The sequence below is a fragment of the Equus quagga genome, chromosome 1, assembly GCF_021613505.1.
Source record: "Equus quagga isolate Etosha38 chromosome 1, UCLA_HA_Equagga_1.0, whole genome shotgun sequence".
Lineage (NCBI taxonomy): Eukaryota > Metazoa > Chordata > Mammalia > Perissodactyla > Equidae > Equus > Equus quagga.
The window spans coordinates 135,747,497-135,759,820 of record NC_060267.1 but is presented as its reverse complement, the minus strand read 5'-3'; the positions used below and the strand labels follow the sequence as shown (position 1 = coordinate 135,759,820).

The window sequence follows — 12,324 nt, the reverse complement described above, 5'->3', positions numbered from 1 at the left end:
GAGACCCAGCTCCTGGGGAAGGGGATCCTTGTTCTCTCCCGGGGCCTGGATGGGGGAGGTGGGGGTTGAACTCGGTGGCAGCCCTAACTTGACCCTGCCAGGCCCCTGGCCTAAGCCTGGGCGTGGCTTGTATGGACTTGCTCATCTTTTTTTTTTTTTTTTAATAGCTTTATTGAGATATAATTCACATATCATAAAATTTACTGACATAAAGTAGACAATTCCATGGTTTTTTAGTATAGTCAGAGTTGTGCAACCATCACTACCATCTAATTTTAGAATATTTTCACTCCCAGAAAGAACCCTGTACCCATTAGCAGACACTCCCTAGCCCCACACTTCCAGCCCTAGGCAACTACTAATGTACTTTCCGTTTCTATGGATTTGCCTATTCTGAACATTTCACAGAAATTGGATCACACAATAGGTGGTCTTTTGTGAATGGCTTCTTTCACTTACTATAGTGTTTTCAAGTTCATCCGTGTTATCACATGGATTAGTACTTCAGGCCATTTTATTGGACTCGTCTCTCTGACACAGGCTGGGGCAGCTGCAGTTGGGCCTCTGATCTGAGGGCAACGTGGACCCCCTCCTCATTTACTGCACAACTCGCCCAGGCTACTCTGCAGCTCCAGAAGCCCCTCCCCATTGCTCTCTCTGGGTTGGGTAGAGTACCAGGGGTCTGCTGGCTTTGTAGACCAGTGAGGGCAGCCCAGCAGGTTCTGTCACCTCACAAAACCGCAGTGCCTTGGAGTTGACAGGTGCAGCCTCTTTGAGTATAGATGGAGAGACTGAGGCCCAGAGGGAGGCAGAGAAATGCTCAAAGTCATGGGCAGAGCAGGGGCTCCAACCCCTAGCATCACATGACCACAGCCTTCTCTGTGGGGCATTCAGAGCCCTTCCATGTTCCCTCCCCATCAGAGCCTGCAGCCCACCCTCCCAGCCATCAATAGGTCACTATCCTGGCCAGGTGCTCACCCAGGGCACACTCACAGAGCAGAGGACTGGGAGGACTCCAAGCCCAATGGGGGGGGGAGGGGGACCTGTCTTGGTCCTACCTTCATGCCCACACAGGGCCCCTGAGACCCCAGGTCACCCCTCATGCTGCCTACTCCAGCTACAACCATCCTGCTCCTGCCATAGCTGCCCACAGTCCACAGGGGCACAGCCCTGCCAATGATGGTCCAGCCTGAATTCAGAGGGCCAGGAGGGCCGTGCCTTCCTGGTGGGTTGGGACATTGCACTCGCAGTGCAGACCAATCTGCCTGGCTCTCCCTCAACACATACAATGGCACCTACCTTTAGGGCCTGCACCTTCCTGTCCAGCAGGCTCTCAATATCTCCCGCCACCTTCTCCACCAACTTCTGAGGCTCGTTCTCCTGCACCTCAAACAGATTCCGGTTGTCCTTGTAGATCTGGAAAGAAGCAGAAGCCTGGGGTGAGGCCAGGTGGTCCCACATTCCCATGCCATGGTGCTGCATACCCTTTCTGTACAGCTCACCACAGTGCACTTCTCACCTGCACCTCAACCCTGGCTTTGGCCACTGAAAGAGAGCATGGCAGTCTAGGGGTCGGCCCTAGTGCTTTCACAGACTTGGAGGAAGAGCAAGGCCATGGGTTCTCCTGCTTGCATTGATTGTGTATGGTTTGGTAAGATGGGATTGTCACTGCCCTCTCAGGGTTCCCCCTCCAGGGACCATAAGCAGCACCCTGATGACTAGTTCAGAGTGGCTGACAGCAGCAGAGGGGAAAGGGTGGGCTGGATAGGAGGCAGGGTGTCAGGAGGAGATGAGCCAGGAAGCAACACTGCACACCACACAACAACGTGAAGATGCTCTCACACCCACACATGTACAGACACCTACACACCCACATGTGCATCACACATACACAGCTACCCTCCACATGAGCTCAAGCATCCATACCCTTTTTTGCTGGCGCTGCCCCAGGGCAGAAACTGTAGCGGGAGCTCTGGGTGCCCCTAGGGACTCCTCTGTCATTTGGGGCACAGAATGAGGGGGCAGGGACCAGGAAAGAAGAGACATGTGGAGGGAATGAATCTGCCTCTCCCTTCTCCTTGGGGGTGGGCCTGTGCGCATGCGTACAGTGGCGGGGGGGGGGGGGAGGTATAAATCTGACAGTCTGTACCTGTGTGTGTGAGTGTGTGTTACGGCTCAACACATATCCATCTGTGTGTACATGCCTCCACGATGGGGGTAGGGCAGGGTTAAGGCCTCTAGATGAAGCCTGGGGGTTCTAGGTGAGTAGTAGAAGCAAGGTTTTATGGGTGTCTTTGTTCATGGCTAGAGTCTTGGGTGTGTGCAGGTGCATGTGTGTGTGCATCACACACTCCTGCGTGTGTCTCTGAGCCTGACTGGGTTCATATGTCTATCCAGGTGACCCCAGGAGATGCGTGCCTCAAGCTGGCTCCTTCACCAGAGGTCAGAGGTCGGGCTGCCACGACTGAGCTGCCACCACCAGGCTGTGCCATCAGCCTGTGCAGAAGCGGAGGGATGTGGAGAGACAGAGAGAGGAGGTGATGAGGAGGAGATAAGGAGGTGGGAGAGGCAGCTGATGAAAGACAGACAGGCAGCAGAGATAAGGTCAGCAGAGTGACAGTGAGAAGAGATGTGGGGAGATAAGGCCTCAGGCATCTGACAGGGGGAGGAGGTGGGGGACCTGGTGCCTCCCGGGCCCCTGCCCTGCTGCTCAACCAGCATCTGGCAGTCCAAGGGTTAAAGCACGGCACAAAGCTGGCTCAGGCAATCTCCTCCTCCCGCCGCCCCCCATCCCTCCCAGCTTCTCAGCCTCTTTTCTTTTTGTCCTTCTCTTAGAACAAAATAATTTGTGGTGAAGTCACTCCTTCCCACAGAGCAGTGGCGATTAGAGGGCGATTCACGAGGCCTGGATGCAGGGCTGGGGAGGATGGAGGCCTCAAGTGGGCACCAGCCCAGGCTGTTCCCTGGGCCCCCCTGGGGCCCTGCCTGAGGACAGAGGCCCCCAGATGAAAGACAGTGATGGAGACAGAGGTCCAGGAGAGGTCAGAGCCTGGGGGTCACTGGGAAATGCAGGGAGCCTGGAGCCCAGTGCCCACTGTTGGGGAAACTAAGGCTCAGAAACAGGAGAGGACAGGTCAAGGCCACATGACTGTGAATGGCAAAGCCAGGTCCCCCATCCTCACTGACCCCTCCTTCCCAGGTTTCAGGACACTAAAAATACACCCTTTCCAGACCTTGGACTACGGCCCCTGGGTGTGCTGAGGCCATGTCTCAGAGCTACACTGGCTGAAGCCTCGGCCAAGCATACCCCCAGAACACTTGTGCCAACAGGGGGTGCAGCTACCTGTCTTCTCAGGGCAAGGAATGAAGTGACCATACCTGACTCTCTGGTCAAGCTCATTCCCAGGTGCCCCAATCAGAGCTGTCCATGGCAGTGGCAGCCCAGGGATTGGAGGCTTGAACATGAGGCTTCCTGACAACTCTCCTTGAGGAACCAGGGAGTCCTTCCCTGCCAGGTCCAGGGTGCCCTTTGCAGCCTTACATCGTGACTGGGCCAGGGCTTGGGGGCCTCAGATGGAGTGGATCTCCAGGTGGCAGGGTCACACCCCAGGGCCCTGACAGGTGACACAAGACTTGAAAGCAAACGCCCTGCTAATTCTGAACCTCAAGAGTTACCCCATCTCTGAACCTCAGTGTCTGATCTATTAAATGAGAGAATGGCAGTCCCCACCTCACAGGCTGACCAAGGACCAAAAGGTTCATTCAAGAGGAACCTATATTACTGTCACTACTGCTACTGTTTAGGATGACCAGAATTCTGCAGAAGGAATCACAGTCCCCTTCCTGCCTGCACTCTCTCCCTGCTAGGTCCACACACTTAGGATACAAAGCCATCGGCACCATTCCTGAGCAGGCAGCCTCTGTCTCCCCAGGGTCTGCCCACCTCCAGTGCCACCCCTCCTCCCAGGCCTTCCTGGGCAGCCCCTCCCCAGCCATCCTGTCCTTGTCTCCGACACCTCAGCCTTAGCCCAGGAGGTGATAATAGGAGAACCTAGCACAGGGACGCCAGTCTTAGGGCACAGCCAAAGCCAGCTCCCTTCCATCTCTCCCTAAGCACCAGGCATGTGTGTAACAGACCCTCAGCAAATGCACGTGCCCAATTCTACGTTAAGAGGAGCTCTGGGCCAGCTGGACCTGCTCTGACTCCTCCACTTCTGCCTGCAGCTGTGCTACCTTGTAGAGCCTGGGGCTGCATCTGCCATGCTTTTTTCCTGCCCCACTTCTACCCAAAGACCCACTATGATATCATCCCACTGGCTCCTGATGCCAGCACTCAAGGGCCCACCAGCCCAATGACCTGGCATGCACCTGCAGACCTCTGGGTCCCTGGTCCATTCTGATACCCATTGCTACACCTTTGCTCCTGCTGTGCCTGCTTCCCCACCGCCTTTCCCTGCCTATGTAAATCCTCCCGAGTGAGGGTGGGGAAATGGACTAGAAAGGGTTTCTGGAAAGATGAGGGCAGAATTCCAGAACTGCAGGGGCTGGTTGAGCTTCCAGCCAAGCCCATCCCCCAATCCCAATCGCAAAGTCCTTGTTCCTTCTATCCCAAATGCCTCACCCCTCGTGACATTCCCCTAGAACTGCTCCACTTGCCCCGTTCCCTGGGGTGAGCCCTGAGCTGAGCTCTGTGACCCAGGGAGATCCAAGTGACACAGTCCAGCAGATGGTCCCACCCTGGGGGATAGGTCATCTCTCCACTGATGTGGTCTGAGAGGTGCATTCCACCCTCAGCCCTAGCAGGAAGCCCGGGAGAGTCCGGGGCAGCTCTGGAACATGCCCAGGACTGGTTCCCCTTGAACCCTAGCCTCTAGCCCTGGTCCCTGGGGCCAGCTCAGAAGCAACAGAAAGGCTAGGGCACACCGGGTGCAGGGCCTCAACAACCACAGCATGATTGCATGCCCGCTGGTGTCCTTGGCCCAGTGAGTTAATTGGAAAAACCCAACAGCTCTCACAGCAGTACAGCCTGCATGGCCCCCAGCTCTGCACAGGCAGTTGGACTGAAGAGAGAGACAGGGGCCAGTAGATCTACAGGCTGTTGCAGCTCTACGCCAGCTGTGATGTGTGAGGAAGAGGCAGGGGCTTCATCCCACAGACGAGATGGTGAATGGTAGTGGGCCACAGCAGCAGACTAGGGGACAGGCTAGCTAGAGCCAAGTGGGCATGTCGGGGAGGGCAGGAGACACAGTGACAGAGGGGCTGAGGAACAGGAAGAGGAGGGGTGGCTGAGGCCCCGAGGGACAATTCAGGAGACAGTTTGCAGCTCCTTGTTCCCAGGAGTCCCTGACACCCCCATCCTGTACCATGTTCCTGTGGCCACTGCTTACCCGGGTGTCCTCCTCCCCTTAAGGGAATCCCCACCAAGACCTGTCCCTCCATCTCTCCCTTCATTTCCTTACCTCCTTCCCCCACCTTCAACCCCAGTGCTGGCCCCAACCCCAACCATCTCTCAGCTCTAGTAACTCTTTCGTTATGCAGTATGTCTGGCCAGCCTTCTGGCCTGGGGATTTCCAGGGCCTATGGAGGCCAAGGCCTTCTCAGGGGTCCCAGACCCTCTGCCCAGCCTCCTGCTTCCCTAGGTGGCTCCACATAAAGGGGAGGTGACCTGAAGGACGCTTGGAGAAATGGTGACCTTGGACAGGAAGCCTGGATGCTCACAGGGGCAGATGGAGCCAGCCTCATCCCCACAGCTCCCAACAGTCCGGATTGGGAGGGGTGTCGAGCTCTGAGGTGTCTGTAACACAGAGACAGCTACCACATGAGATAAAAGGCCCCAGGACCAGTGACCTGGACAAGCCTCAGTCAGACTGGAGAAGCATTTTGCAAAGTCCCAGAAAGCCAGCAGCAGTGGGGCCAGCCGCAGGAACAGCCCCATTCACAGAGTGTCAGCTCTGGCCACCCGGGGGCAGGTGCTTTACACACTTGACTTCACTGATCTCCGACAACCTCTGAGGAGGGATCATTCTGATCGTGCCCATTTAGCCAATGGGACACTGAGGACCAGAGAGGTTAAGTTACATAGCAGCGCTCCAGATTCGAACCGGGTCTGTCTGATCCAAAGCCCTTGTTTTAGGTCACATTCTGTGTAGTTCTGTTCCCTGCATTTATCCCCAAGTTTGAAGGTGAGGCAAACAGTAAAGGGGCATCAGGGATAAGCTGGGGTTTGGTGGGCCTGAAAGGGGCCTGGGGTGGACCCAGGGTGATGCTGAAGGCAGGATCCAGGGTGATGCCGATCTGGAAGGGAAGAGGGGAGGACTGGAAGAACAGCCTGATCGACTAACCACCCACCCAACCCTGGGAGTAAAAACAGGCGTGTGTGCCAGGCTCCTCTCTGCAGCGAAGGTGAACGAGTCCTAATCTCTGGAAAATTAAATCAGAAAGAAAATGGAACGAGAAAGATTTGACGCAGGTTGGCCCTGCTGCTGGTTGTCTCCTCAAAGGCCCAGGCTCAGGTGGGGGTTCAGTTAGGGGCTCCAGCATCCCAGCCCCTCCCCCTGCCCAGTGTGCTGGGCAGCACACACGCCGGGTGGTGGGAGCTGAGTTTCATGACATGACCCTGGGGGATTTGCTGTTCTCCAACCCCTACTAGCCACATCTTGGTGTCAGGTCCCTGGTCTTGAAAGGAATAGCCGGTGGGGATCTTGCCTGCCCAGCCCTCATGCCAACAGGCACCTAAAAGGAGAGCAGAAATGGACTAGAGATGGTGAGCTGGGCCTCCCTAGGCTGGCCAGCATGGGTCAGCACTGGAAAGGCTACAGAGTCTGGGGTTGGAGATGGGGGTCAGCTGCTGGAATGGGGTACACTTGTGCCAGGGATCAGGGGAACCTTGGGTGGAAGGATAGGGATAGGGGGCTCATGGTGGCTCAGGGACCCTAAACTGAGCCAGGAGGGAAATGGAGGGATAGGAGACTGGTAACGATCAGCTCAGGGACCCCAGTCAGTCAGAGTAAAGCTGGGTCCCGGGCCTGGGCCCCACCCCTGCCAGGCTGCTGCCCCTGTCTCCTGCCTTCGCAGGGAAAACTGAAGGTATTGACGTAGCTGCTAATTACCCTTAAAAACCATGGGATCAATGGAGTAGCTGGGTACCTGGGGGACCTCCCATTGAGAGCACTCAGGACAGATCCAGGACAGGCTGCACCTCCTGGGCTCTCCCCTCACCCAACCAGCCCTGAGCCCCGCAGCACAGCTCCTGACGGGACTGAGAGACTGCCCTACAGTGGGTGCCTGAAAACCCTACCCCAGCTGCTCTGGGACATACTAGGCCCTGGACTGTGTGTGTGGCTGAGAGCTCCCCAGGGCAGGGGTTTTGGCCCCTCCTTGGCCTGCCTGGTGCGGGACTTACAGTAGGGCAAGGGCAAGGGGCCCTGGAGCCCTCAGAGCACACAGTCGGTGGACAGGCAGGGAGATATGGGCCAGATGCTGCAAGCTTCATCAGCTGCCGACATCCACTAGCTGCCACGTTTGGTTCCCATATAGCCATGCCATGCTGCCACCATCCTGTGGTGGGGTGGCTCCATAGTTAGTCAGCCATATGTGGTGTCATGTCGCAAGCAGCGTTTGTACACTGTGATGCTGGTTGTCACATTATTAATAACTAACCTTCATGTCGAGTAGGGATTTTCTGGCATGAACTCTTTGTTTAGAGGGGGTCACAAACATCTATCCTGGCCATTACAACCTGGCCCTGCATGGGCTACGAAGGAGGACACAAAGGCAGTGTGGGAGCAGGGAGGAGGGCTCCTGGCTTGGCTTCCAGGACCTGGTAAGGATGTGGCCCTCCTGGGTTGGTGGCCCATTAACAGCCCCATTCCCTCCCCACCCCCATCCACATGTCCTTACATTCCCACTAGGGCACTCCACACTCATGCCACAGGCTCCTACTGGGGCCCTCCTGAGCCTAGGGCAGCAGAGATGGACCAGACCTTGTCCTTCCTCTCTTGGGACTTGCCACCCAGAGGGAACAGATGTCCATTCAGACTGCAAATGGCAGAGGGGTGACAGCCGGGAGAGGTGTACAGGACCACCTGGGCTGGCCTGCTTGGGTATGGCTGGGAGGAGACATCAAGGAAAAGATTGGGATGGCTTTTCAGGGGAGAGGCCATCTGAGCAGAGTCTGAAAGGCTGGAGAGGAGTCTGCCAAACATACAGGTGGACGGGGGATAAGGGACTCTAGGCAGGAGTAACGGCAGGTGCAAAGGCTGGGAGGAGGGAAAGTTGATGGGATTGCTCAGTGGCAGGAGCCCAGGAGCTTGTGGGGGGCAGAAGGGAAGCTGGGGAACAGGTTCTGAGGGGAAGGGAGGTAAATATCCAGGAAGCAGGAGGGAGGTCCTCAGGGGAGGAGGCGTGGCCTAGACCACAAGGTGAGAAGACCCTGGTGGCTCTGTGGCCCCTTGGCCCCCAAGAGGCAGCTGCCAGGAGCTCTCACCAGTAGATTTCCCTTCAATAACTCACAGGGGCAGAAAGGCCCGCCGCCACCCCCAGCAACGCCTCCCTGTTTTTAAAGTTAAAGTTTAGTTGACTGTCATCCATTACCGCAATTAGTACATTATGTCTAATTATGCAATTAGTGTAAAAAGTGCACTTGCTGCTGAGAATGGGAAATTACGCTGCCTCGTTACGCTGTAAAACCCATGTCATAAAAAGGCTCAATCTCTTGTTTTTCAAAAGACACAAAACCCAAACACAGAACAATAAACCAAATCCTCCCAGTTGAGCTAGGGCCAGTCTGTGCCAACCTCCCTGCACTTGCTCCCATGCAGACCCCCACTTCTGCAAGGCCTGCCCCGCACACGCCCTGGGGTGACGCATGACCTGCCACAAAGGAGCACTGATCACATGGCCCATTGCTGGGTGTGGCCATCTTCGCTCTTCTGAAACAGATCTGAATTTCTAAACGGACTAAACCGTGGCAATCCTGATTATCTATCCATTATTCCAGACCTGACTTGGAATGAGGCCTCCAGCATTAAGGCCTGTATATTTCAGGTGAGAGCAGTCTGGGAGGGACATGGCCTCCACCCAGCCCCAAGTGTGAGAGGAACTTTCTCCAAGGCTCCTGAGGGCAGAACTCTGAGGTTACTGATAGCACCTGTGAGGAGAGGGGCATATTCCAGCTCAGGGGAAACTGGAGAACTTTCTTACACTCAAGGATCCCAAACCCTGGGAGCATTGCCTCTGTCACAGGAAGAACGCAAGCCCAGCTGTCAGGGATGCTGAGGAGGGATTCACTCATGGTCACTCTGCACAGTAGCTGGACTCTGGGCTGTCATCATTAGATAACAGCATCCCCATGGCTGTGTATCATCATGAAGCTTGCAGTCTGTGACTCTAGTTTCCCCAAGTTCTGGCTCCCTTGGTGGTCAAAGGGATACTCTGGGGATAGGTGGGAGATGAGAAAGGAATCTGATGGAGGGGGTGTCTTCCTGTCACAGAGGTGACAATGCCAAATGGTCAAGTCTACGGGGGCTGGGGAGGGCAGACACTCCAGAATCCCTGACTGCCCACGTCAGCACTGGATACATTCCTGTGTACCTCAAAAGCAAATGCTTCAGGGCCAGGTTTCCATCACCCATGACCCAGGTCACACGTTAAAGCTCTAGCATTGGCCGTTCAGAGCCTGCCTAAGAAGCCCTTCTCCAAGTCCCTGCCTCCAAGCTCTGACCACTCCTGAGTTCAAGATGATTGACCCAGGCCTGGTGGTGGGTGGTGCAGTGCCACAGAGACTCCTTCCCAGCCAAGAATCTGCCCTGACCTCATGGGGGTGATATGTGCACCTCCTGCAGCTGCCACGGCTGAGCTCAGACAAGGTGTTCACAGAGCACAGAACCTGAGACTCGCAGCCTCCAGCATCCCAGGGCCCCTGGAGCACCAGGGCCCCTGCAACCGCACCTACCTGGAATGTGTACCCATCAGTTCTGGGTGTGCTGAGGTGTCTGGGTACTGTCTACACCCCAGTGAAGGGAAGCACTTACAGAAAAGGCAGCTGGATTGTGGGGAGGGAGTGGGCCTGGACCCCACCAGAGGGATACCTGTTGCTTAAACTCAAGGCATGGGTCTCTGGACAGTTCTGGCCTCCAGCCCTTTGGCTACTCAGGTGATCTTGGAGAGCAGGGGAGCTGTGTCATCGCCCAGCCAAGTGGACACCAGCTGTGGAGACCCGCAGGGCTCCCTGTCCTCTTGATTTGGTCCAGAATAGCATCAGGAACTGGGGATTTGAGCCCAAAGTGAATCCAACTACAGGCAATAGCCAGGGGCCCCTGCTTTCTCCCCACTCCCTGAGCTGGGAGCTGCCGGCTGTCAAGGCAGCTGGGAGGGAAGCTGTGCCCAGCATACCAGCTGGCACGGGGGAGTGTGAGTAAACATACCCGCACTTTCCCAACTCGCAGAAGTCGCCGGGTGGCGGCCGGCTGGTGTGGGTGCCCATGTTTATGGGAAACAGATTGTTTGTGCCAGCGTCTGGGCCCCCTTACCACCCAGCCTGGCACAGCTCTCTCCTGCTGCCTCCCCACCCAGTGGGCCCCGCCTTCTTTCCCTCAAGACTCCCCAGCCTCTCAACCGCAGAAGGACAACAAGAGTGATGACAGGGTGTCCCCTCCTTGCAGCCAGATAGGGCTCAGCACACAACCCACTGAGTTGTCCTCGTCATAACAATCCTAAAAAGGCAGGTCTAGTTATTGTCCTCATTTTACAGCTGAAGAAACCAAGGCTGGGGCTGGCTCCGTGGCCAAGTGGTTAAGTTCGTGCACTCTGCTGCAGCAGCCCAGGGTTCGGATCCTGGGCGTGGACATGGCACCGCTCGTCAGGTCATGTTGAGGCGGCGTCCCACATCCCACAACTAGAAGGACCTGCAACTAAGATATACAACTATGTATGGGGGGTTTGGGAAGACAAAGCAGAAAAAAAAAAAAAAAGAAGATTGGCAACAGTTGTTAGCTCAGGTGCCAATCTTTTAAAAAAAAAAAAAAGAAACCAAGGCTCTGGAAGGTGGAGAAACTGGCTGGAGTCTACAGGCAGTGAGTGGAGGAGCCCATGATTCTGGGCTTCCCAGACCCCAGCCATCAGTTCCAGTCCTCAGTGCCCCTCAGCACCCCTGTCCTCCAGACAAGCCCAGTCTGCCCTTTACCTGGGTCATCACTTTGAGCAGCCCTGGCCCAGTGTGGCCTTGGACGTGGACCCTGCCCTCAGAGCAAGGGCCCTGTCCCTCACACAACAGGCCCAGGGTCTGGTCACTGGCCTGCCATCTGGCGTCTTCAACTCCTTCACCCTCTGAGCCTGTCTTTGGCTCTGTGAGGAGCGAGAGCACTGGCAGGGTGAGGCGAGGGGCTCTGGGAGCAGGGTGGGCAGCGGCTCCCGTGGATCCTTGGCAGGCCAGGGAGGGTTCCTAATCGTTTCACAGCTTGCGTTGTTATCGAGACCTCAGCTAAGATGACTGCCCCTCAGCCCAGAGCTAGCAGAAATTTACCCCCATAAAGACCCTCATGAGATGGATTTGAGGCTGGGCCTGAGACAGTTCTGAAGGCCAAGGAGCAAAGGACAAAGTCTGCTTCCTCTGCCCCCACCACCTCCATTCCAACCCTCCCAGCACTGATAGCCCAGGGCAGGCAAGCCTTTTCAGGGGCTGGGGAGATCTCCCAGGGATGCCAGAGTGGCCAGAAACCGACCTTGCCCCGAAAGTTCCCAGGCAGGCTTTTTTTGGGGGGGTGGACCTGATTTTTCTTTATCCATCCCCTCCCTGACCTGTGACAAAAGCTAGGAGGAGCTCAGCAGCTGGCTGGTTTCTTATCTCACAGATGAGGAAATTGAAGTGCCAAGAGGGTCAGAATCTGTCCAAAGGGGAGAGCTTCCCATCCCTGGGTCCTATGCACTTGCAGCCAAGAATGGCTAAAAAGCCATGGGTCTGAATCCCTGCCCTGCTCTTCACCAGCCGAATGGTGTGGCGTGAACTTTCACACTCGGCATCCACACAGCCCTGAGCTGTCTCAGCCAGGCTTTCTGGAGCATTCCTCAAAGACGAAAGGTCAAATGCAAGGTGTTGCTGGCTTCCCATGGAGTCTTCTTCCAGGGCTGCTCCTGAAGCCGAGAGCTTTCCCTGCCCTATGCTATCCTGCAGGGTCCGACTTTCCAGGCCTCGCAGGCTGGAAGTCTGACCTTTGTTGCTGAGACTTGCTGCTGACAATGTTGCCAAATAGTGACAGCACTGATCACAATGAGAGGCCCCTGGGCTGGGTGCTCTCGTGAAAACACGAGATGGTGGCATGTCAGGTA

General features: G+C 56.1%; 1 protein-coding gene across 1 annotated transcript in view; it reads right to left on the bottom strand.

The window, feature by feature from the left end:
- Positions 1-12,324, bottom strand: part of CACNA2D2 (calcium voltage-gated channel auxiliary subunit alpha2delta 2) — a 141,235-nt gene that overhangs the window by 67,573 nt on the left and 61,338 nt on the right. The window contains exons 6-7 of the mRNA XM_046686268.1: positions 1,520-1,545; positions 1,300-1,416 (exon numbers count right to left, since the gene is read on the bottom strand). Of these exons, the coding sequence (XP_046542224.1) occupies positions 1,300-1,416; positions 1,520-1,545 (143 nt within the window). The remainder of the gene's footprint in view (positions 1-1,299; positions 1,417-1,519; positions 1,546-12,324) is intronic.